Source organism: Polyodon spathula, chromosome 8, assembly GCF_017654505.1.
Source record: "Polyodon spathula isolate WHYD16114869_AA chromosome 8, ASM1765450v1, whole genome shotgun sequence".
NCBI classification, from domain to species: Eukaryota; Metazoa; Chordata; class Actinopteri; order Acipenseriformes; family Polyodontidae; genus Polyodon; species Polyodon spathula.
Genome location: NC_054541.1, coordinates 39,003,910 through 39,030,557, shown reverse-complemented (window position 1 = coordinate 39,030,557; position 26,648 = coordinate 39,003,910). Strand labels below are relative to the sequence as shown.

Genomic DNA, 26,648 nt, shown 5'->3' with positions numbered 1-26,648 from the left:
ATGTCCCACTCTTCTCTTTCTTTCATCTTGTATGCTACACATAAATAAGTCTGTTGATGGCTGAGCAGGTAGCAAAGAAGTCTCTAGAAGCCTATTCTCCATCGAACTAGTGTACCATACAGGAAGGGGACGGGGGTAATATTGTTAAAGGTGTTCAGATGATGGGTCTTATTAAACATGCTGAAGACATTGCGTATTGACCCATGCCCGGTGTAAGCTAATAAAGTTGTCTGGTGAATTGGTACAAAAATCTCTACAGTGACTTTGATTGGTTTAGTGTAATACATGTTTACTGTACCAGTAGCTGCTGTAGCAACACACTACCGACAGAGCCTTCAACAAAAGCTGCAGCAAATTTCCATCTAATAAAAACAAGGTGAACTGTGATTATTTTAATGAGTACTCTCTAAAATAATTTAATATGTGAATACAAAAGTAAATATACACCCTTCTAACCTGAAGACTTGCCTGTTTTGTTTTGTTTTTTGCTTGTGGAATTAACATAAGCTTTTTTTTTTTTTTTTTTCAAAAAAAGCTATTCCTTCTGCAGTCTTGTGCATAATGATATTACAATCTGAAGACCCCAGGTCTCCAGTCTTTTTATTAAAAATGCTGAACTGCAGCCAAAACCCTCTACGCTCAGCTACCGCAGAGACTCGGAGGATTAAACTCGCAATCAGTGCAAGGCACAGTGCGGCTTCGGCGGCTTCTTTAATATTTACAATTAAATAACACTGCACTCTGCACTGTATGTCTAAATTTCGGACTCGGAAAGATGTTGGACGTGAAGCTAACTATGCCACAAAACTCAAGAGCTTCTACACAGTGCCAGTCCTATGAGCCAGTAGGCTTTGCAAACATGTTGCCCTGGTGATTAAAACACTCTGTTCTAATATCAAGAAGCAGAAGGAAAGCCACTGTAACCTCTAAAAGATGCAAGGGCAAGCTTTTAATGAGATTTGGTCATATGATTGAATGTGATCCCCAGGACCTTTGTCCTATCCCCATTATGAATGCAAGGTATATGTACTGTTCTGGAGCATGCCTACAAATGGTAGATTACAACATTCCTTACACCCCTGTATTTGTACTGTATCTGTTTTCCTAAATGTGTGTTGCTTTTCTAAGTTAGTGACATGAACTTTGACTTGTGCCTTGTGATCATTAAACAGTGTTTTGTGTAACAGAACACAAAATTGTATTAATTGGGCAATTAGGCTACATTACAAAAAACTATTCGAAATATTCAAAAATAGCAGTGGATGTACAATAAGAACTTTTACTAATAAGTATGGTCTCTTTAAATACACACTGCTGTACCTCTATCTGTCATGCTTTGATCTTGCCGTGAGATGTAATCAGCTGGGTTCAATGGATGCCAATTTAAAATACAGATGCACAAGTTAACTGCTATAGCGCAGGATTATTATTATAATTTTTTTTTTTTTTTTTTACAGCAATCTATTTAAGAAAATACTTAATACAATATTTCTCACCATTTTATTTGTTATATACATATGTGTAAACAATCAAGTTATGAAAAAGACAATGCATAGAGAGTTACATTCCTAAAGCAATTACTCCACATCATCATTAGTCCATTTTTTGTCTTTCTAAAGCGTCCCTAAATTCAATGTCCGAGTTGTTTATTTCTGGGTTGGTAACTATACTGGGTGTGTTGTTAATATCTGAAAAAAATGTGCCAATGACAATTTTGAGTAAATGGCATTGAGAATCTAGCCCATAGTCTCCATAAGCTACAGATTTCTGATTTCCTGTCCAAATCTATAACTCATTGAATGGAGTTACTTCTTTCGAGTATATTAACAATTTCATGTTGTGTGTTTGTGAAACACTTTAAGATTTTAATATGACACTCTCTTGGCATTTGATACAAATAAACAGTATTAAGAGACAGATAGAGATGTTGGTTTTCATTATCATAAACATTTTAGACAATCCTCCACTATTTAGATAAACTGAATAGACACCAGGTATGTCCCAATGTCACTCTTAATGTATGGGTTATGAGATAAAGAGTCCTCGCCTATATATTATGCAGTGCTTCAGGACCGGGCTGCTGTTTAAAAAATGGTTAACGGTGATCTTTGACCACTGGGTTTTATAATTCTTTGTAATAGTCACTTATGTCCAATTATGTACCTTATTTTTGGTAACGGCACGGTTTGAAGATTGTTGAACCAGCTGTATCTTTGAGGATGCACTCATTTTCTAGGGGATGAAGGAGGGGTAAATCTTTGAGGGTATATAGTCAAGGCCAACAACCCTGCTCCACTTTCACAAGAGGTGCGGTACTTCATTGACATGAAACCGCACAGCGACGAAGGGTAAGAGAACTATATTCTGTTTTGAATTTAAGCTCTTTACAGACAGTTTGCTGTTGAGGAGTACAATACAGTAGAAGCATTCAGGACACAAAAAACTACTTTTGCCCTGAAGAACTGCCAGATCAAAATGCCTTTCAGTAATCTTTCTTTTAATTTAAACTCTGCATCGCAGATAAAGGCAGAGCTGAAAAGTGCTTGTAAAAGGTCACAGATCCTCACAGTGCCACCACGTCCCCAGTGCCTGTCATTACTCTGCATTGCAAAAATTGCAAACAAGCACTGAGATATTCATATGGAGCACAGCTGATTGTCGGCAGTCCCTTTCCATTTGATCAATCCTATGTGCAGCAGGCTGGGGTTCTTTGATGTCTGGTATAAATCATCCACGCTAATATGGGAATTCATAAATCCTTCTAATTATCTTCCAGTTGAACTGGTTAGATTATTAGATATTTATGAATAAATTACACATTAGAATGCAACACATAACATATTCTCTAATGTGGCAGCTGTAGAAAAAAACACTAACATAAATTATTCATTGATTAAATGTCTTTGTCCCCTTTTTTCTGGTTCCTAGCCCACCTTTATCATACTCCAAGCTTACACACATATACAGTCAAGAAAAAAACCAGTACGTATATATATATATATATATATATATATATATATATATATATATATATATATATATATATATATATATATATATATACATACACACACACACACACACACACACACACACACACACACACACACATTTCCAGGCACATACCAACAAATGAACAAAGCTCGTCTTTCAAATAAAATCACTGGAAACAAAACATGCACACATACACCACGTGCAATACAAAAATTCACAATACAGTACACGGTAGGGTAGCTTAGCTATAATAGTTGCAATGGATCCAGTGCACTGAACACTTGCACGAAGCTTTGGAATTTGTAAATATTCCTAGCTAGCACTCACAAGCAAGCACACTCAAAACATTTCCAGTACACTTCACTTTAAAGAGATTACCACAGTTAAGGATTACTTATTTTTTCTGGCTGCTCGGTTTGTAGTCATGCATATCTAGTAAGAGCACACTCTGCTGGTAACAGGGAAATATTTTTCTTCCACTTCCACAAATTTCATTTATCATCTTCCAGATTTTAATATAAACCTCACAGCACATTTTAAGTCGAATTTAATTTTGTGCTTCCTTAATGCCTAGCTTCCTGGTGGCTTGAAAAAATAATTGTAAATTAATAGCAGTTAATGATATTAATAGATAATGTACAGCTTTACAATGAAATTAGTGTAGATACTTGCCTTCATACTGCTAAGCTCTGAATATATGTTTTACATCATTCAATATGTAAAAGATTACTGTAAATCCCTTATTGTATGTCAAAGTTCATACATTCTGATTTTCTGTACATGCTGACTAAAGACAAGCAGTATGTATTTAATTAGTAAATACCACCGATAACATTCAGACAGTCCTCACTGTTTTCTTCATGTAGTCTCAGTTTTAATCATTTGCAGTTGAATAAGCAGTCTGGTGTTTTCTGGTGTGACTTGCACATTAATCGTAGCATAACGAAGCTGGCTTGTATCTTCTAAACTGTGATCCTAATTGTCTTGTCCTGTAAAAGGTGGATAAAATAGTCTCCCTCTGAATTTTGGGTTTTTTGTTGTTATTACAGTACTGTATTTGTTTTATTGTTTTAAATATAGTTCCAAAAACGCATCATTTAATCCTATACCCGTATTGTATCCACAGTGAAGAAACAAAGATTTACTTGGGAAATTTGAACAGGTCAGATGTATTTGCACTGCATTATGAAAACAAAGTTATCTTGCTCTCAAGTCTGACAGGAGACCCCAGATGTTTTGATCCAAGGTCCTTTACATAAAATTGCCTATTGATGTGTCAACTTTATTTCCTCGTATTTCACAATAAAGTGTTCACAGCCTAGAGTTTGACAAACCTCCTCTTACTTGTCTGACATACATTCTTAAGGGATTTCCTTGCTTCAGTGTTTCACTTAAAAGATGCAGCACAGTGCCCCCTTACATAATACTGGGAGATTATTTGAATTCAGGCACACACTGTACACGAGAATGTTGAACATCAAGTCACCTATATAGTTACAAATGGGTCAAACAATGACAGATACATTTGAAAGGGTACCAGCTGCTCATAAAAAATTACAATGAATGATTGTTTTATGTGCTGTACATGCACATTACATTGGACTACAGTCTGAGGCTCACATAGGTTCTTTCAGGGGTAAAGTCATGAAGTAAATAGGAATGTTTGACTCAAACTAAGTTTGTTTGAATTTCATGATGAAACTGCTGCTAAAGCGAGTCTCTGGTACGAAACAGCATGAGCAGGAAAAGGAAGTGTAACCTTTGATCAAAGGCTTCTTTTTCACCCCACATGATTGAATCCTATTTGTGTGATCCTCAGACATCTTTCATAGTCCCACCAGCCCCGGGGGAGTGAACACTGCTCTGTGGCGAGGATGATAGTGAGGCAAAGAAACAGTGCTTTTAAGAAAGGGCCTGAAAAATTGTATGGAACAAATCCTAGCTTTTCAAAGCTTGCCCATTACTAATTACAGTTAAAGAGTAAATAACTTCAAATGCCATTTTATATATATATATATATATATATATATATATATATATATATATATATATATATATATATATATATATATATATATATATATATATATATATATATAGTAATGTTCTTTTGTGTATAGTGGCTATCTCCATGGCTACACAGCAGTTACAGACCCTTTACCCTGGTGTTTTATAGAACCCTAAAGGTATGTTAGACTAGTGAACACTGCCAACTGCTTTGAGGATTGACAATGCAGGGTAATAAAACAGAGAACATTATGAAATACAAGGATTCAATTTTATGCATCAATGCCCACACATTAAAGGTTATTTAAAGTAACCATGGAGAAACTGCAAGTACTGATTTAACCAATTAACTACTGTACTTATACCAAGATACACAAAAATGATTAAAACCAAGTGTTTGAGCTGCATACGTTTTACAAAGATAATCGTAAACACAGCAAATCAATGTCACATTCTTTATTCAATAAGAATCTGAGTGCGAGAAACAGGCACAATTATAAGTGTATTCTAGTAGGTTTATCTTACATTCCACCTACTGCTTTCTTACCCATCGACTGACATTCAGGGACCATTTTTAATGTTTCACATTTTCCACATTTATTACGATTACATACTTTCCCTCAACATGTTTCAAATTCAGGTTCATCACATTTCTTCTAAACATACCATAAATATCATGCATAAATATTATTCGAAGCCTAGAGGTCCCTGTTTAATTAAACTAGGCTATGTTAGTCTATAGTTCATACAGGCACAGACAAAAGCCATTATTCATATTACATAAGACAAACATTTTATTTTGAAAATAAGACTAACAACCATATTTACAATGTGCTGTATAATTATTGCATTAACATATTAAAAAAAAAAAAAAAGTCTGGATGTTTCCATAAATAGATGTTCTGTGCCACTGTGAAAGGCAACCAACACAGTTATGTAACCATAACAACAGACACCCACAATTCTTAGCTGCCTTGAGATACAAAGATGATAGTAAACAAACCATTAAAATGTGTTCTGTTTCAAATCACAAGGATACCCCCTCCTTTATTTAACTCAGTGGGTGTAACAATAATTATGTACAATTGCACAGGGGGTTATTAAATGGATGCATTGTTTGAAGTTGCTCTAATTACAGGAATAAACTTTTCCAGAATGATTTTCTTATTGTTAATAACTAACCTAATATTATTCCCTTTAGATATAATGAGCATTAGCAAAGGAATCCATGTGGCAGACTTGATAAGGCTATCAACTGGCTAACAGAAATGTAAAAGCTTAGCCACAGATAGCTACAAATACTTTACGAGGAGAAACTCTCATTTTTAACATCCATTCCGTGTGTTGTGTCTACTCATAAAAAAGGACATTATGACTCATAAGCTATCATACACCATTAACTGCTAATAAGCAAAATAGTGTAAAAAGGATAATCTTTGTTGGGGCCTAATGCAATGTTAAACCAGTCCCTGGGGCTGATTTAATGTGCTCTTGTTCCAGTGCTATAAATGTGCCCCATTTATTTCCAAAGGGAAACAAACTTTTAATATAAATGTAACACTTTTTTTTTTTTTTTTTTAAATCAGAATACTAATGCAAAGGCTCAGAATTGTACATCGCTCTTTGCCAGTTTTGTCATATCTGCTACAATAATAAATATATACTGACATATAACACTGCAAACCAATTTACAGTGGTCATCTATTAGAGTGCCATGGTACCATATAAGTATTATATGACACATGTGGTTTATTGTACTAATAATTATCAGAATTCTGTACTGTTCCTTGTAAACTTGTAATCTCATCCATTTAATCAAAAAGTCCAAAATAGACAAGTGGAGGAACAAGAACAGTCAACGATTAATATAATTTAAAAAAGATCTTCAGCCAACAATCTATGAGTATTCTAAAATGCCCAAACCATTGGGAATGTACTGTGAATAGCAATAGCTTTCAGTGACATATTAGCATAAAGTACATTTACAAGTGGAAGGTGGTCCAGCCTGCCCCATTTCCAACCTGCCCCCCATTGGTGTGCTTTTTGTAATTTTTCAATTAACCCAGGATGATTGTCACACAGTGAAGCGTGAGAGTTTTTAGATTAAATTATTATTTAGCTATAAATAGAAGATTTATAGCTAAATAATAGCCCTGTTCACACTTGTGTCGGTATGATACTAGTACAGTTTGTTTCGGTTTAGAATATACCGGTATGAAACCACTTAACTCACTTTTCAATACTGGTACAGTTGCGATATACCTGTCAACATTCATGTATGTTTAAAATCGACAGATTTTGGGTTCTGTACTTGTTTCCATGACGACCGCGGTGACATCTGTTAGAAATGGATCCGTTGTTATGTAATACAGCATGTTTTGCTGTGCTGTACAGTGTTTTGTTTTGGTGTTCAACCATTATTAAGAGACAAGCAGAACGCGAAAGGGTGAGACGAACAAAAAGGCGAAAACAATTAACCGTCTTTAAAACCATGAAGTTGTGAAGCCAACAGGCTTGCATCAACAGCTTTGCTTTTTGATATACCCTCACAAGGGATTTTATTTTAGAGCGGCACTGCTCTGCAGTACGCTTTATCGCTTCATCATCACAAATTTTGTGGAGATTATTTTGTCACTTATTTTGGCATTTTTTGGTGTAGCCATGATAAAGGTACTGCTCACTGTAAAATGTAAAGCTGTTTAATGTATTGTAGCGATCTCGGTTAACGCAAGCAGACGCATCACACACGGCAAGGCAAGCCACACACAGACGGAGGTCGGGCATGAACCAAGGACTTCCCTCACTAAAGCATAGCGCCGATACCGCTGTACAAAAAAGCTGGCTTCTTTGCAAGAACCGTATATTGGGCTTCTGTCTTTGTGTGTGATCACGTCAACTACCAGCCCTGCTGCTGCCAGCCCATGTGCACGCTACACTGTAAATCAAGACATGCGCGTGCTTCAGAATATTGACTTAACTGTATCGATGCCGTGTCGGTTTACCTGTCCTCACTTAAGCTGTTCCGAGTCATATCGAAACAGTACTGGTACAAAACCTGCTCTTTTTTGAGTTTCGTACCAATAAAGTTATATCGGTACGACACCAATAAGAACCCCAGTCTGGACAGATGTTTCGGTACAGTTCCGCAACGATACCGGTATAAAAATGCTAGTGTGAACACGGCATTATACTCTTCCTCTGTATAAAAATGCCAATGTAACCACATAATTTAATGCAGTACTGCCTAGCCTATTAGACTAAAAGGGCAATACCCATAAAACAAGCCATAAAAAAAAAACTAAACTAAAACAAACTGCTGATGGTGAGATTTTGGCAGAAATGTATAACAGAGTGGAGGCTGTGCATGAACTGACGATCATTTATTGCCCACTCCTTAACCGCTGTACAAAAGAGGTGGGCTTGTTTGCACGAGCAGTTGTAGGACTTGTCTCGGCCGCAGGGGTCCAGCTTTGTCCAGTGTAGAAAGGAGTAAAAAGTAAATCTTATCACTGTGCCATTTATAAAATATATGTAGTTACACTGTACATGCTTGAATACAAAAAAATATTTACTAGATGTTTTTTTTTCATTAAAGCAAACTGGTATAAATGTATGCAGCAGACTGGGACAGGGTTAGGTTAGGGTTCATAGTTGGGATGAGGGTTAATGTACAGGTTAGCTTAGGCTGTAAAATAGAAATAAGTGTCTCATACAACTAAAGTAAACACTAGCCTAGCCTAGCCAGAAGCTTGCGAGTATGACAACAGAATGTCAACACTTATGCTTTAAATGCTATGTTTGATGAGATTAAGAGAGCAGTAAAGAGGAAAATGGAAAAAATAAAGATCTAATTATAAAATGCCACACTAATAATAGGGGTACTCAATTGGTTATTTCACAAATGTTTTAACACCCTAACCTCAATTTAAAACTGTTTGTGCACGCTATCTGAATTAATTTATTTTTACATATCTAATTTTTGCTATAATAACCTCAAAGAGCGAGAGTTCAATTATTCTATTCACTACCGGTAACAAAAACTTGAATTTGCATGATAATATTTTTTTGGGGTAAAAATATTAATTTAAAGATAACACGATTTAAGCAGAAGCGATACAAATTCTCTTATCACATATTGAGAACATAAAACAAGGAAATTACATGAATTGATCAAGCAGGAAATTGCTCATGGAAGTGTTGCCAAGGCAACATAAAACATTTACCCTGACAGACCCATTCTGGCAGCATGTTCCTTTTGTCTTGATGTAAGCAAATAAGATGGCAATTTTAGACAATTACTTGCATTCCAGTTGCTTCACTGAGGTATTGTGTGAGCAATAATTTATCACTAAAGTTGAAAACATTATGCACGCAGGTTATACATAGAGTACTTCAAGAGCAAACACAAAGATTAAACACAGTTCTTTGCATTCTATGTGTAAACGGTTATTCTCCCTTGCTAATTTCTTATGCTTGTTTTATTCTAGATAGTCACATATACATGCAGTCTTACGTAAATGTAACTAAACTATCTTCAGAAACGGAGCTAGGGGTCTTCCTACAAGTATTTCTGTTTTTGTGTGATCTCTATGCTAAGTTGCTGCAGCAATCTCTAAATCTCTTTCTGCAGTTGGCTAAGGTGTGCCTGTTAGATCCATTATTTTTTAATGGTACACTTATGTGTGAGATACTTTTCACTCCCACACTACCTGACAAACAAGTTAGTCACCCTGCAGCATTTAACTACAGCTAATCATTATTCACAGAACAGTGAAGAAACATCGCAACCGTCCATGGTATACCCTCGAACTTCGACTGCTTAAGTGTGCCTGCTGCAAGTCTGAGCGCAAATGGAGGTCGTCTGGACTAAGAGTTCACATAGGGATTTTGACCGATCACCTCAGTAGCTACAGGCGTACTTTTCTGAAATCATATCTATGGGACATTGTAAACCAAATATTCTCTTCAAAACCATTGATCAAATCCTTCATCCAGCCATCGATAAATCCATCTCCCATTCATCCTCCTCTCTTACCGACCATGATTTCTTTCTTTCAGAAAAAAATGGACAACATTTATTCTACGCTCTTCTGCCACAAACCCAGTATAGTACTTGACCACCTTGACTCCCCTCCGATTGCCCCTCCTGCTCTCTCTTCCTTCTCTCCTCTCTCCATTACTGATGTCTCCAGCCTATTGTGAATCAACTACTGCCATATGCCCCTTGGACCCCTGGCCAACAACTCTCATCCTTCTGTGCTAAAGACGTTGCTCCTTCCATTATGCACACTCTCAACTTGTCCCTGCTACCCTAAAGTAACGTCAGTGCTCAAAAAACACTCCCTTGACCAGGCTGTCTTATCTAACTTCTGTCCCATATCCAATCTTCCTTTTCTATTCAAAACCTTTGAAAGGGCTGTAGCCAGCCAACTGATGAAACATCTCACAGATAACAATCTTCTGGAATCTCTGCAGTCTGGTTTACGGCCGCATCACAGTACTGAAACTGCTCTGCTCCGGACTGTAAATGAGCTACTGTGTAATGCTGATGATGCTGCTCCCTCTGTCCTTGTCCTCCTTGACCTAACTGCTAACATAGATTATAGCATTCTTCTTGACTGCCTTCAGAAGTATTCTGGGATCTCTGGAACCTGTCTCTCATCACTGTCCTCTTACCTATCTGGACGCATGAAGTCTGTTTTCTATGATGAAAGCAGTGCTGACGCAAACCCAGTCACTTGCGGTGTCCCTCAAGGGTCTGTTCTTGGGCCTCTTCTCTTCAACATCTACATGCTTCCCTTGGGTCATCTCATCCGCCAAAATAGCCTCATGTTTCACTCCTATGCAGATGAAACCCAGCTCTACCTAAAACTAGACCCTGGATGTCCCTCTGCCATGGTCTGGCTCTCAGCTTGCATCCAAGACATTGAGGCCTGGATGTCTGCCAATTTTCTTCAGCTCAACATTAACAAATCTGAACTTTTTCTATAGGATCGAAAACTCAACTCAAGAATCTCAATATTGCTTCCTTGAACCACGGAAATTGTCTGCTGCTGCCTTCCCCCACTGTACAAAGCCTTGGTGTACTTCTGGAAAGTAACCTCTCCTTTGATACCCACATCTCCTCTGTAGTCAAATTCTCCTACCACCTCCGAAACATCTCAAAGGTTCATCTCTACCTTTCCCCCCCGGATGCAGAGATACTCTGTCATGCATTCATCTCTTCTTGACTCGACTACTGCAACTCTCTATGGCGTCTTCCGGCACATGCCATAAATCGACTGCAGCTGATTCAAAATTCCACTGCTAGGATCCTTACCAGATGTAAAAAACATGATTGTGCTTAAAGCTCACGAGGTTTCAGCAGTCAATATCCCATTTTTCTGACTTAATATCACATAATCTCCAGCAGAAAGACCGCACAAAATATGGACACACCCCAAAACACACACTGTACATTTATGAATTACTTCAACACTAGAACCGCTATGGTTATACTCATACCTACAACCACCAGTAGATTTTAAACACCATCAGTATTAAAATGAAAGACAAACTATCGGATACAACAAGTTTTATTCAAGCACATCATATCAAACATCTGCACAGCCGAAACGCCTTATTTAAATGAAGAATTAAACATAAATGGTTTATTTTCTAACCACATATAAAGCACTATGTAAAAAAATAAAGAAAAACTAATAAAATAAACATTTCAAAAGAAACTAGTGTATAAACAGGTATATGCACATACAAAACTGTAAAAACAAAAGTCGTTTTTAATGTAAAACTAAAGTGACATATGATTTATCTTGCGTGTGTCACTCGCAGCACAGCAGGTTGAGCTGCAGCAGCCTGCAGCTTTCTCTGATCGAAATTTTCTGTTGAAGCACTGTTGATAGCTTTAAGATAAAATCTCTCCTACCTTGTACAAAATGAAGAAATCGATGGCTGCCAGGTCCAGTTGAGATAACAATAGCTTATATACGTAAATGAATATTGTAGGTTATATTAAAAATAAAAACAAAAATACGGTTCTAGTGTTAATGAAATGTAACTTTTAGATGTTCCACAAACAAAAAATATATATTCTAAGTAATAAAAATTGTAGAAAGTATATTTTATTTAATTGTGTGTGTGTGTGTGTGTGTGTTGGAAAGGTAATCAGACAAACAAGTACCGAATGTGTTGCGTAATTCAATATGTGCGCGGTAACACGTGAATTAATTTATCTTGTTAAATGTTTGATCTTCGTGGCAACGCCTGAAGTTCTCCTTATGATATTCAGAGACGTTCTTTTCCTACTTAGAAAGCACACACGGCCATTTAAATATCCCCTCCCCTAAATGACTACGAATTGAGCACAGCCGGTATATATTTTTTTCCTAAATCAGAACAGCATAGCAACGCATTTCTTGAAAAGTACGGTAAACAAACAGGTCACGAGGAAAACTACCATGACTTGTGCATGTAAACGCCGCCATTGATTGTTCTGAAATGTATGCAAGTCAAACAGTATTAGCCTTCAAATAATAGTATTACAACACTTGTATGTGTATTTATTCAGTTGTAAAAGCTCTTTATCTATTTAAAATGTCTAATGTTTACAATGTTAAACAGAACATGTCCCCCTTCCCAAAGGTTAATGATCACAAGATGGCTGTTCAGTCACCCTTGACAGTCTAAATTAGTTATTCCATATTAATGCAGTTAGGCTATATCACATAATAATTGGTCCTATACTGTAGTACCATTATCACAATTTCATTTCCCATTGTAAAAATATACAGCACTTTTCAATTACAAAAAAAAAAAAAATATTGAAAATCTTAATTAAATGTTTATTTTGCGAATGAGCTCTGATAAGAAAATGGCCCCAAATTGCATATCAGCTTATGCAGTAGTATTGACTTTCTATAAAACAGGAAATAATCAAACATGGTCACAATCAATATATGCACTAGTACTGATAATGTGCCCTCATTTACAGGGGTAAAGCACTTGCATTTAAATTAATATAATATCAATCCAATATCCAATTTTCTCTTGACTGCTCATAGTTTGATTTTCTAAAACCAACTGACCCTGCGTGTGTACAAGATTATGCTTAAAATAAAGCATGATCTGCGTTTATGATAAGAAAGACAGCAGCAAATTGTACCATATTGTAATATTACAAATTCTTGGATGTTTCTTATATCCAGCAATTTGTACATAAAAAGAACATTTCATTTCTTACAAAAACGTGTATATACCATTTTTTAGACATTCTGTGCTCTAGGCTTTATTGACAAAAGTATATTTGAAGTAATAATTTACATTTCTTATCAAGGGGTAAAGGAATATTACATTGCTTGCCTCAATCTGTTGGTCTGTTCACTGCGAAGAATGTGAGCTTTACATAACAGTACATGCTGTTTTATTTTACGTTTATTGTGTCAGGTCAATGGGTTCAATCACTTTTTGAGTGAAGCCTTTTACTCATGTTAGCTGAGAACATCACTGTCTGTGCTTCTTTCCGGATCGCTGCAATGCACCTACAGTCTGTAATAAGCTCATTGGATTTTGGCACATCAAAAAACACAGCTTAAAAAAAAGCAAGTAGATATGGTAGAATGACGGAAGGACATACCAAACTGAACCTGGAACAATAGTTATTTTTATTATGTTTTTCACAGGATTTGCTTCAAAGACAACATTCTCCTTGTAGTTCTGTGCAGCTAGGACTGGTGGTGTTGTGGACTGATAAAAAGGGCACTTCTAGCTTTTGAGTTTTTGAGATCTGCTGTGGAGTGGGTTCTGCCTATGTTCCTGTCCCCTTAGGAAGTTGCAACTCTCACTTCAAAGAATGTTTGTCAAAACTAGAGTTGACGGTTGCTTATTGGCCAAGAACACTCCTGAAATGGAAATTGTACAGTATCTCTGGATAAACTGGGCATTTCACTCTAGCAGGTTTGAGGGGCATTACATTACACACACACACACACACACACACACACACACACACACACACACACATATATATATCATACAAACATTTAGAACTGAGTTATTTCCCTTTAAACTAGCAATTAGCTGTTCTGTTTAATATATTAATGAAAATGTTTTACTCAATTAAAATTCACACCAACCCAATCTTCTCTTTTGTAAGCCTTTTCTTATCAGCAGCTGCTTAAACTTCTTGAGGTTATAGGCAGGAACCAATTTTAAAATGCATTCCAACAGAACTGATTAAAATGGATACTAATTAGCATATGGTTATAGTAATAAAAACTGACAATGAAGATCAGGTTAGGGAAGGAAGGCTTCATTTTTACCATTTTTTATTCTGATTAATAAATCCAATATGCTTATAATTCAATTACCTTGTCAATAAATATCCACCCAGACATTCTGGAATATAGGCTACTTTAACAGCAGCAGATTCTGTATGTGAAAAAAAAAAGATTTACTGTAATGATAACCCTGCATTCATCTAATCTGTAGTACCTTCTATAAGAATGCCAACTATGTTAACTATTGCATTCCTGTGCTTTTTGGTAGTCACATTAATATTTACGAGTCAATTATGCAAATCGCAAGGTATAAGTGTATTAAGCACCCATGATTTAATCCATGTAAGTCTACTACATAGTATAATGTAATATCCTTTTTTGTATCATTTATAATAACAGATATTCTAATCTAACAGTATATTCTTAACACACCTTAGGCAATACTATAAATATATAACAAGCCTCAGTTATAGTAAATGGCAGACAGTTCAGATAATATAAAATAAAAATCCATTTCACTGAGCATAGATCTATAGGTTGTCTTCAGAATGACATAATTCATTATATTAGTATTTCATTATATTAACCCAATGTTGTATTTATAACCAGATCTATTGTTTTTCAACCTGGGGGCTTGGGCAACAAACGCTTATGGTATTTCAACGCCCTGTAAGCACCTCACAATGAACCCCCTTCATAAATAGGGAATATCTGCACCAACTGTTCCAAAGTGTGTGGGTAAGTCTACTCATCTGGTAACCACTGATCTTTGTTAATCAAGCCATTATTATTGAAAAAATGAAAATCTGCATGTTCTGGCTCAAAGTATAATTATTATTATTTATTTTTTTTAAAGTTATGCACATATTTGAAAATGGTATCTTGAATGCATTTGGACCAAATTAATATATTTATATAGAAGATTTACCCATTGAGCCAAGGCTTCATTTACAAGGCGGTCCTCTTAGACAATAAAACAATTACAAATACAAGCAACACAGTAAATACATGTGTGGTTCAAACTTAGTCAGCAGCCTACAAAGAAGAACACCATAAATAAGACACATCTATATGTTAATGGACACTAAAGGAAAAACAATGGCAAGAGGCTCCAAGCAATACCCAAATACCATCGTTATAGCCAGAACAGGAGAGATTGTCAAATTCCATCTTCACTATATGTAAAAGAGTTCAACAATCAGATGCTCTTGTTCACCTGTTTGTTAAACACTAGCTGTGGGTAATGGATCAGTGTGGACAACCTGGTAAAACCATTTACTAGTTTAAGATTAGTTTGCTTTAAAAACAGCATCACTTCAGGCTTAATCCCATACTGTATCAGTGAAACCATGTGCGAGAATGTCATAAGGTCATCAAATAAAGATTAACCTTAAATGCTGCAGCTAATGTAATAATTCCAGCCACCTCTAGTTATACATCACGAAAGGGCCTACACAACAGTCTTACTCTCAAACAGTTATTAGTCTGGTTTAGACTTCGAAAACTTGAAGCCACAGGTTCATAATGCTAATGGGAATTATATTAAAGGGGAAACGCCTGTGGTAAATACTTGCAGCTATGATTCAATAACAAGCCCCAATGGCTTAAACCTTGTTCACTCTTTACAAATTTAAACCTTGTTCACTCTTTACAAATTTAAACCCTGTTCACTCTTTACAAATTTAAACATTGTTCACTCTTTACAAATTTAAACATTGTTCACTCTTTACAAATTTAAACCTTGTTCACACTTTACAAATTTCCCCTGGGCTTGTAAGCCAGCAGTCTTATTGTATTGTGCTAAAGGCAAGCATATATAAGAAAATAAAGAGCCTAATATTATTATTATTATTATTATTATTATTATTATTATTATTATTTATTATAATAATCAAAATATATTTGATGTAGTGCATTATTTAAAAAAAAAAAAAAAAGCACAATTAACAAATGAAGCACTACTGGCCTAGACTGCACTGCTTGTAAAGCATTACAATATGAGCAAGTCTCCTGAGAAATATTAACCATGCAGTTACAAAGCCTGGCAAAGGACGTCACTGAATACTGCAACGCACCCAGAACATCAATCATCCTAAAATCCACAAAGGGCAACCTGGCAAGAGATTTTTGAAACTAACATGGCAACATTAAAATCCCATTTTATCAGGCCACCAAAGTGTATATGTTGCCACAGAAACACATTTATTGCTGTTATAGATGCTTTACTTTTTTCAACTCTTTTTTACTGTCTGTACAAACATTTAAGTGGATAAACATTCCTTTATATAAATAAAGCTCACTGTAATTTGAAATTAATTTTGTTCTAAATTTAAGGTTCAAGTCCATCACCTGTCAAAATCTCACATCTTACATATTGAAAAAAAAAAAGCTATATTTCAAAAATGTAATCTGTACTTTTGAATACAGTGCAATTATACACACTTTAAGATCCAAGATTCCTTTGAGGCAATGTGTAAACCCATATTTAATTGTTTATTTAATATAGCAAAAGAAAATAAAGCCAGATAGCCCTGCTGGCAAGGCTACAAATAGATTTTATTTACTATCTAGTTATTTTCCTTTTGAAAAGACCCTTTTCTCCCCTCTCACAAAGTCAACTGTAAACGCAGGCAGCCATAAACAATTCATGCATTGAGGCTCCCAGTGCCAAAAAAGAAAAATAAATAACCTTTCCCACTAACTCTTCAAGTCAATCTATCAAAAACTGGTTGCCTCCTCATGCTTTAAAGGACTGTCTCTGGGCAAACAAAAGATCCTTGAGACTCATTGACAGAAGTATGCTTGAATCCCCCCATTCTTTCAAAAGCACCAAGCACAACCGAAAAAGCAAGAATTCATTTTTAACTTACCTTCATTCTCATTGGAGAAAGAAGTCCTTCCATTTTGGCTTCTTTTTCATGCCAAACCTTAATATCCTTTATGAGTCTCTTCAATATTCAAGCATCCCCACATGAATAGAACCAAGCCACAGTAAAAAAAACAAAACACACACAAAAAAACACAGAGCGATTCCCTTCATTTACATGAACTGTTCACACACAAAACCTGCTTAACTTGAATCCTGTGTGCAGCTATAGACACACAACTCCTGGTGGAGCTTTCTTCTGTGCCTCTCTCTGCATATTCTGCCCCCAGCTATGTTTGTTCCCTGTTCAGTGACAAACGATCCTAGTCTTTACGCAGCTCATTCAACAGCAACGGAGGGAAAGTGTTCTCTCGTCCAAGCCCTGTGATCAGGTCACAAAGGATGCACTAGAAGGTGATTACCAGGCACAATTATTTTTACAGAACAGAAGGAGACTTTTTCTCAAAGCAACCCGATCTCCTTAATTTTCTCCTTGAACCACATATGACTCAATGATCCCAACCTGGTATTATTTCTTCACACCCACATTTTACAATGCTGTTGATTTTTGTTATTGTTACAGAAAGCAAAGGAGTAGCACTTCCTTCACAACAATAATTTACAGAATATATAATTGGCTGTAAAAACCTTCGGTTCCCTTTAACAGTGTCGTCTATAGTAGTGTAAAGTCCAAGTGTAAGACTATTAGGCAAAATCCTCTTACATCTCATCCCAGTAAACATGGGAAAATTAATGCTTAAAGCAACGGACAAACATGGCTGAATATTTAATACATACCATATACAGATATAAATAGAGGATCATTTCTGATGTTCCATTTCTGTAGCATAAATCAGGTCCATTAAAAGATTCTACTCAGAGCGATACTATGCAGATTTTTGAGAACAGCTGTCACAGAATGTAAAGATATCCCAAGGAGACTTCACTGTAGCTTTTCCCCCGAGTTTTTTTTTTTTTTTTTAAACCAGGTCCTGTTTTAACAGAGAAATTTCCAGAATGTCAGAGGTACTTTTCTGCACACAGTCTGACTACAAATAACAAACACCTGCTGTAGGTTTAGGCTCCCTCGTAACATAATTTATTCTCCAGAGGCAAGGTAGTAAAAAGGTATAAAAAGCTTTGTGGATTTTAGTTATTCTGAGAAGGATGCCTAGCAATGTGATTCAGGCTTCCTTTAATATTTTCTTCCACTTGCTGGAGATGGCCTCTCTAGTACAATCCACCATGGAAATCATAATGCTGTCACGATCCAAACCCTATTATAACCTCACTGCATGTCCCCTTGCTCCACCTTATTGACTTCAGCCTTCTCTCACCCCCATAGCACTTAGAATTTAGGCAGCAATTTTGTTCCAAAGATGTCCACTGGGGCAAACCCCATGCTACAATTTGAAACCATACATTTTAAAACAAATACACAGCTGAGTCTGGTTTTGGAACACAACCACTTCTTGAATTGAGGGAAAAAAGAGCAGAATAAATGAAGGCAGTGTTACTGCCAAGCAGTGAAAGAAATATTAGCATGGCAGTTCAGACTGTGCTGTGCTCCTTCATTCCTTCCACTCCTACATTGTCTTCTGCATTCCAGTAACTGAGCTCTCACACAAAACCTAAAACGCAGAACAAGATCAACTAGAACTATAAATTGGTGCTATAACTATAGCCATTGAGGTTGCCAGGAGTGGTGGATAAATTATTCATACTAGCTGATGTTAGTACGACATTAAATAATGTTATGTTAACTACTTGTAATACATGTTAACAGTACAGCCTATTGTGCTTGTATTATGTTGATGAACAAACAACATGATTTACTATGTGTGGGTGTAACACTGTATAAAGAGTAGGTCACGTACAAGCTGAATTTTAATTTTATAAGTGGCATTAAGTTATATATAACAATATATTGAACGTGATTTTTAATATATATATATATATATACATGTATTGGTAATAATGTAGAAAAAAATGTAGAACTGACTTTCCATTCATTTTTTCTGACAAGTTGTTTTGACAAAAACATGAATTGCATATACATTTCACACATAAATACTGATGAAGTGAAGTGGTTGCATTTGGATGTTTGACTGCCATATTTACTTAAATATATTTTAGTGTTGATTTATTGTAATATACCATGCAAATTCTCTCTTTTGATTATAATGTAATCTGATGGGATATGAGGTTGTGCTGTACTAATGTGCAATATTATACATTTTCAGCTTGAATATTTGTTCAAACATGACAACGTCAATGTTCGTTCCACCACTAATGTGTTTATGCGATATTTTCAGCTCTAAGAGCACGGCTGTGTTTTTTCAAAGAGGACCTAACCTCATGCTGTGGTGAGGCTGTGAAGCTTCTTCTGGGAATTCAGTCAGGGCACCAAGGTCAGCACCCGTGCTATAGTCTGACAAGTGCCATGGGAGCTTTAATGTCCAGAAAGGGTCTGTCATGTGAATGAGATTTGAAAATAAAGGTCTAATCTGCTTTCAGTTTGTTAAAGACACCATGGTGTGTGTTAAAGAACTGTAGAGTACATGCTTTTCACTTATTTTATAACAAACAGAACAGTAATGGTGTTTTACTGCTGGGAGGCGAAATTGCACTGTGGTAACACTTTATCTTTGCATCATTTCTGTTTCCACCCCAAAATTCTTTTTGGTGGAATGGAAAGAAACTAGAACATATTGCTGGCATGTTCAAGGAAAAAAATATTCATCATCAACAACAATGAATGCAACAGTCAGCCCCAGGATAACGACGTCTCAAAGGAGCAGTAATCAGTTAAGATCAGGTCTATCGTGTAAAGACAGGAATTAATCCTTGTGAAAGTACCAGCAATGACTTATATCCACCATTCTGCTAATTAGGACAACAAGATCAGTTGCAGAACACAGCATCCACATGGCCATCCAAAATAGCAGCTACACAAAAGGCCGCATCAGACTGTTGCTATGGAAACTTTCAGTACAAAGCGCATAACAGCATCCATTATGAAAACCTTTGAACTCACCAGTCTCCTTAGTAACAGTGCCGACAACATAGGTTTTAAATCTTGAAGGTTTTTTTTTTCCCCTTCCCAGATGTTTTGTTTAACTCAAATCCTTAATATCTCTCTGGTTTTTATATGTATTAATGCTTTAGCATATTTCCCCAAGGAGCAAGTATAAGACTAGCAATAGCATATATATATATAACCATGTATTTCATTGTGTAATGTGCCTTTTCATAATCAAGTATAGATTGTTGTTCAGTTTAATATTTTTTAGGACCGGTAGAAAGCTCTACTCACTAAAAGCATACCTTGGCATTAATTTTTGAGCGTGTCTAAGCTATTGGTAGGTTGCTATAGAAACTCTTTTGTTGTAGTTCAGGGGGGCTGTTCACCTCCAGAAAGCTTTTTTTCATCCAGTTTGTATTATAATACTATTTATTGTTAGATTCCCTATGCTTGGAGCAACACCTACTGGAATGGGTAGGGCTAGGACAGAAACAAGATTGCTTCTAGAGTCTGAATTGGCAAAGTATAGAGGCAAGAAGTGCAAAGTGATATTCTGCTCCATGGATGTTTAGTAGATCAGCCCCATTTGTTATTGTTAAGTACACCACCCAGTTCATATACAGATATGCTACAACACAAGCAGAATTTCATGCTGGACTACATAAACATCCCAATTGAACAAAAATGCAAATGGATCAATAAGCATTGGCACCTCACTGAGGAATTCTAACACACTCACAGACAGCCATGAGCAAAACTAAATGGAAACAGGTAGAGACACAGTATTGGTCAGTGGGCATCACTGATTAATGGTATGAGAATTCCCAAATGCTATTTTAGGGTAGCTAAAGTAGAATTCACAATTGCAGATGTTAAGCACACAGTTGAATTAGCTGGAAGTGTTTGCAAATAAGTCATTCAATATGAGCCTGTGATAAAGTATGTTTTTCACAGTAGTTTCAAGCAGTACACAAACACATTTGTGTCAGCAAAGCAAAGACATCTGTAATTTAAAAAAAAAAAAAAAAAACACCTATTCCAAAATCACGAACAGAAAAATATATAATTGGTTTACCTCATGTGGAGCATTTTGTTACCTAGCTCTGCAGCAACACTTTTGTTCCAAATGACTGCATTTTATGGATGCTGCATATTACAGTGCCACACATCTCTTGGATACAGCGCCAAAGATGTAGTATAGAAATTATTCTGCTTGCATGCACATGTAATATATATATATATATATATATATATATATATATATATATATATATATATAAAGGTATTGTACACATAATACAATACACCATAGCAAACAGTCTAAAATACAAGAACTCAAGTGCAGTATACTTCACACACAGTAGCATATATAATACATTAGCCTTATATAAAACTACATTTCTCTCAACACCTGTAAAAGGGTCCAGGGTATGTTCTGAAAATTGCAGTACACAAGATTCAATGTGCTCATTCACAGCTAAAGCAAACACAGGATTTAGTTCCGGAGAAAAGAAATGCTGGAACAGTAATGAACCTTGAGAACGAATAACTGACATGTTTTCTTGCATGTTATCACAAGTCATGTTGTCAATGAGCAAGTGAGAAAATAGAGTTTGAAATTGACTCTTTTTCAACCTTGATCTTCAATTGTAAAGCTGCTGAGGTTTTGTTCTTTATTGCTAGATAATAGAGAAAACTGAAAACAAGCACATGTCGCTCTAAGCATTTACTGAAAACAGAGCGTTGGGAAATGTGATGAAGGAGCATCAGATAACCCAGCCATTTGACAAATCAAATCTATCGAACATGAAGACTCTGAGCTGCAGAATAATTGACTAATCCCACAAGAGAATGTGAAGCAACGGTTGACAGGACACACACAATTTATTTTGGATAACTTTGGAAAAACATTTATTAAAATGTTTTAATGCCTATGACAGAAATAGAATGATCTTTGGTGGTAAATCTCCCCCCTGACCTGTGAGGGTGCTAAGTAACAGGAACCGAGTACCCTGGACTGTTTCGATGACAATTCATTCCCAGGGTTAAAAGGAAGTCGGTTAGCTAGAAAGGGGGCAGAGCTTCGGTGCACTAACTCATCGACTCAGAAGGGAAACGATGTGGCAGCAGTGGATTGGAGGAGCATCTGCAATCTTTTACCAAGGGGTCATGTGAGATGATACAAGAATGGGACGAAGCAATGTAATCTGTTCCTTCATTTTGGTTAAGGAATTGACCAGAAGGTCCTGTGTTATATCGTGTGTGAGTGTTTTGTTTGTTTGTCTTGTCTTGTTAAATATGTCCAGAGCTGTCGCCAGAGGCCAGCACAAATCCGGACATCACTTCACTTATTACCATGATTAATTGTATTTTGCACCACGATCACTACAGCATGTTTGTGTATTGTGTGTGTGCTATTGACTGTATTGCCTGGAATTATTGTTTGGTCACCAGACCAGGATTATAATTAAAAACCAGTTCTGAGTGGATTACAATTGTCTGTCCTGATTAAACACGGCATCACCCCTGCACCTGTACACTGCAAGCAACTTTGCCACAATGCCTTATCCTTAAACTGCACTGAATTCAACAACCTGCATGATAGTCAGTTAACACACAGATACATGGAAGGATACATTACACTTTTTTTTTTAAAGAGTTATACTACTCATGCTAAGATAAGATATCCCATGCTTAGTGGCTACAGGACTGTATGTCGTATCTACTCTCTTTTTTTTAAGACAACTTAAATGTCCCCCTAAATTGTTATAAAACAGGGATGTAAAAAGGTGTTTATGAATACAGTGATACAACACAGTCAATCCTTCCTCTTGGGGTTAATAATAATGCATTCAAGTTATAAATCACGCATCTGATAAGTTGACAGCTTCTGAATCATTCAGCAATGCAACAGTTATACCATAAGGTTTGGTTTGTATCTAATTCTGCCCTACAGTTGCTGAAATGTCCTTACTTAGGTCTATTTATTTTGGTTCTGGAGAAAGTATTGAATTACGCCTTGTCTCAAATCCATTACAGATTCTATTATGTAGCCGTCACTGTTCATTGTTACCCTGTCTGTGCACTGAATGATTATTCTCAGGCACTCAGGGGAATTATTATCAGCTACCTACAGTAGGCATCTTGAAGCTTTATAAATGTTGCCAACACTTAGAACTTGCCTGCAGGCACACTTGTGCCTGACCATAAGAATGAAACTCAATTAATCATCCAAATGGTTTTCAAAGGGCTACCCACAGAAAGTTAAGTGAGTTTGGAGGATCCCCGTAGCACAATTTAATATTATATTTTGTTTTAAATCATTTTGTACACCATTCACTCACTGAAAATTAGGTATTTTAAACGTGAGGAAGAATTGTTAGTGGTAAAGGTCAAATATGCTTGACATGAACGTTTTTTGCGTGACAGACAGTCACAGGAAATATGAACATTCCTGTACTGTGCAGTATTATCATCTCTGTGAGTACAATGTTTCAGTCTATTGGAAAACAAAGCAGCATCAATAACAGTCACATCACCTCATCTGATCTGACGTGACAGCTATCGATGATGAGTAGTGAAACTCTTTTTGAGAAAAGCATTGACCCTTACAATTATAAATGCTGTCACTTTATTTCAACTTCTGTACTACCTGAAGAGTAAACTGCAATCACTGGAAGCTCAACATGGATTACCCATGTTAAAATAACAGTAAGTGAAGAGCATACTTATATATTCAGCCAATGAAAATACTTATACAGCCTACCCACTTTCATTTTATTTGGAGATTAGGTACAGCAATCACATTTTATTAAAGTGAATAAAGTGATTTTTTTTTTCTTTCCAAACATACAAATAGTGATATTAAATATGGGAAAACTAAACTACCAAATACAAGTCCAAAGGGTACCAGGCATGCAGCACGTTACAGTCATTATGGTAAACCAACATTTGACCAGATGACTAAAACTTTTAGGCAGGGTCAAATCATTCTGTACAATCTGACCAAAACCCTTAAAAATATCTGTTTTTTGTTTAAATGCCTAGCTAGATACCTATACAGAAAGAAAACATACCTGTAATATATTTTTTTATGAATGGGAAACATGTTAACTATAGAAATAATATATTTAGAACCTTACCATATATTTTCAACATATAAAATAAATATATGTCTCACAGAATAAATGATATTTAAAATATATTCCAAATGCACCAGATGTTTTTTATGTATTTTTTTATACATTAATAATTCATTTTATTTAACTGACTAAAAATATATTTTACAATATATATATATATATATATATATATATATATATAAAAAAAAACTTACCATACATTTACCATACATTTCAAATATATGTGTTTTTGCCATACATTTTAAAAACATTATTTATGGATGCTATTTAAATATATTAAAAAATAGATTAATCAACAAATTTGTTGTAAATATTTTGGAACTGAATAAAAATACATTAACACTAGAACCGCTGGAGTTATAGGCATACCTAGAACTGCCATGAACCTGACGGCTGCATTAAAAACAATATAATTAGAATAATGAAACAATCTGATTTGAAGTTGTAGTTTTATCCAGCCATGTCACATAAAGCATCTGTGCAACTGACATGTAAATAAGTGGGCATTCAAACAGAAATGAGTTAATGTACTTATTATATAAAGCGCACCTGCAAAACATGATGAACAGAAATTAGTGTTTATACAGGTATATTATTAATACACAATACTATACATCCACAACTCTGTAAATAAGCAAGACAAAATTGAAATAAACTGCACAAACAAAATAAGTAACATAAAATTGAAAATGTTATGCAGCCTAGAGACATAAAAAGCATGCAAACCATGTGAATCATGCGCATGCTCTGATGATATAAACAAGTTGGCAGACGTGGAGCAAATAAGAAACACAATTATTTTTACAATTACTGAACAAATATGATGATGTATCTGCACTTGATTTGTTTATGTTTTAAGTTCAAAGTTTCGGCCCATTAATTTCAATTAAAAAAAAAAAGACCAATAGAAAAAACCATCTATTAAAAAAATGCTATTTTGTTTAATAAAATCCTGGCAAAACCCCCCCCCCCCCCCCCCAAAATATAAGAGCAAGAAACGTTTTAGCGCTAATCTATCTATCTATATATCTATCTATCTATCTATCTAAAATGTAAAAGAAACTGACCTTTTTATTTTATGTTAGACTACTGTCTACTAGACTACTACTAAAGTGGTAGAAACTTAATTTCCTAGTACTTTTGAAATCATGAATTTGTTTACTAACAAGTAGTCTGCTCCCTGACTATTTTAGGGATCCTTCTGAATCATATTATACGTTAATTCAAATCATGTGGTGAATACTATCCATATATGGACTGTATTGGGGGTTACCCCAAATATAAACCAATCAGAAGTATTTTATTTTATCGTGTCACTGCCACAAATGCACTGATTTGCTTGACAATCTTATTGAATGTGTCACCTTTTGCTAAAGATATTCATTTAAAATAAATTACTCACCCCCCCCCCCACATTTAATTCAAGAATGATGTTGGGAAAATATAAGTATCATACATTTCTTATTATATATTAAAAATGTATATATTTTTGTTACATAAGGGTAAAATGGCTACAACATATACACAAATTGTACACAACGCCATCTGCTGTGTTTTGGGTATTTGCATACAGCTAAAAGCCTTTGAAAACGTATTGTCGAGTCGATAATTTTTACTTCTCAAACATACTGCCAAAAAGTCATTCCATTTCCCAGACGAGTATGGAGACACTTGCTAAACTAAGGATTAGAGATTAGAGTCATATCTGCCTGTGTTACTTAAAGTAGTTAACGACATGGGTGTACGAAAAAGATACTAAGTACACTATAAGCATATATATATATATATATATATATATATATATATATATATATATATATATATATATATATATATAACTGATACCAACAAGATGTCAACAGTTCATGACTAAACAGGAAAACAGGATGCTTAACAGGGTGGGCATGCTGACACAACGCTAATATTGTAGGGTATTGCGCACCACACAAACAAATTCCTAGCGACAGCACTCATGGTAACAGATGCTAAAAAGGTTTTCTGCCAAGGGCCTGGCAAGTCTACTTATGAACTAGTAGACTGGAGTTCTACTGCGAAACACAAGGAATTATGAAGACTGGAAAATATGTCATTGAAGACAATAAAGCAGCAACTCAGAATATGAAAAACCCACAAAGCTAGTGACCTTTCTCGTATCTATAAATACAATTTTTATTTCAGATTACCTTTCTTTCAGAATACAATCTAAAGCTCTACAGAAAAAAAGAAAAAAACATTTAGCACTCAAACACTAATATCTCTGATCATAGATACAACACCAGCTTCAATTTAATTCCCTAATGCATTCAATGTGAGACTGAAGAGAGATGAAAAAATATCTT

General features: G+C 35.5%; 1 protein-coding gene across 1 annotated transcript in view; it reads right to left on the bottom strand.

Moving 5' to 3' along the window:
• The window catches only part of LOC121319920 (FERM domain-containing protein 4A-like), a 138,352-nt gene extending 120,972 nt beyond the window's left edge, over positions 1–17,380 (bottom strand). Inside the window, exon 1 of the mRNA XM_041257882.1 lies at positions 17,147–17,380. Within this exon, the coding sequence (XP_041113816.1) occupies positions 17,147–17,179 (33 nt within the window). The 5' untranslated portion in view covers positions 17,180–17,380. The remainder of the gene's footprint in view (positions 1–17,146) is intronic.
• Between the last annotated feature and the right edge of the window lie 9,268 nt (positions 17,381–26,648).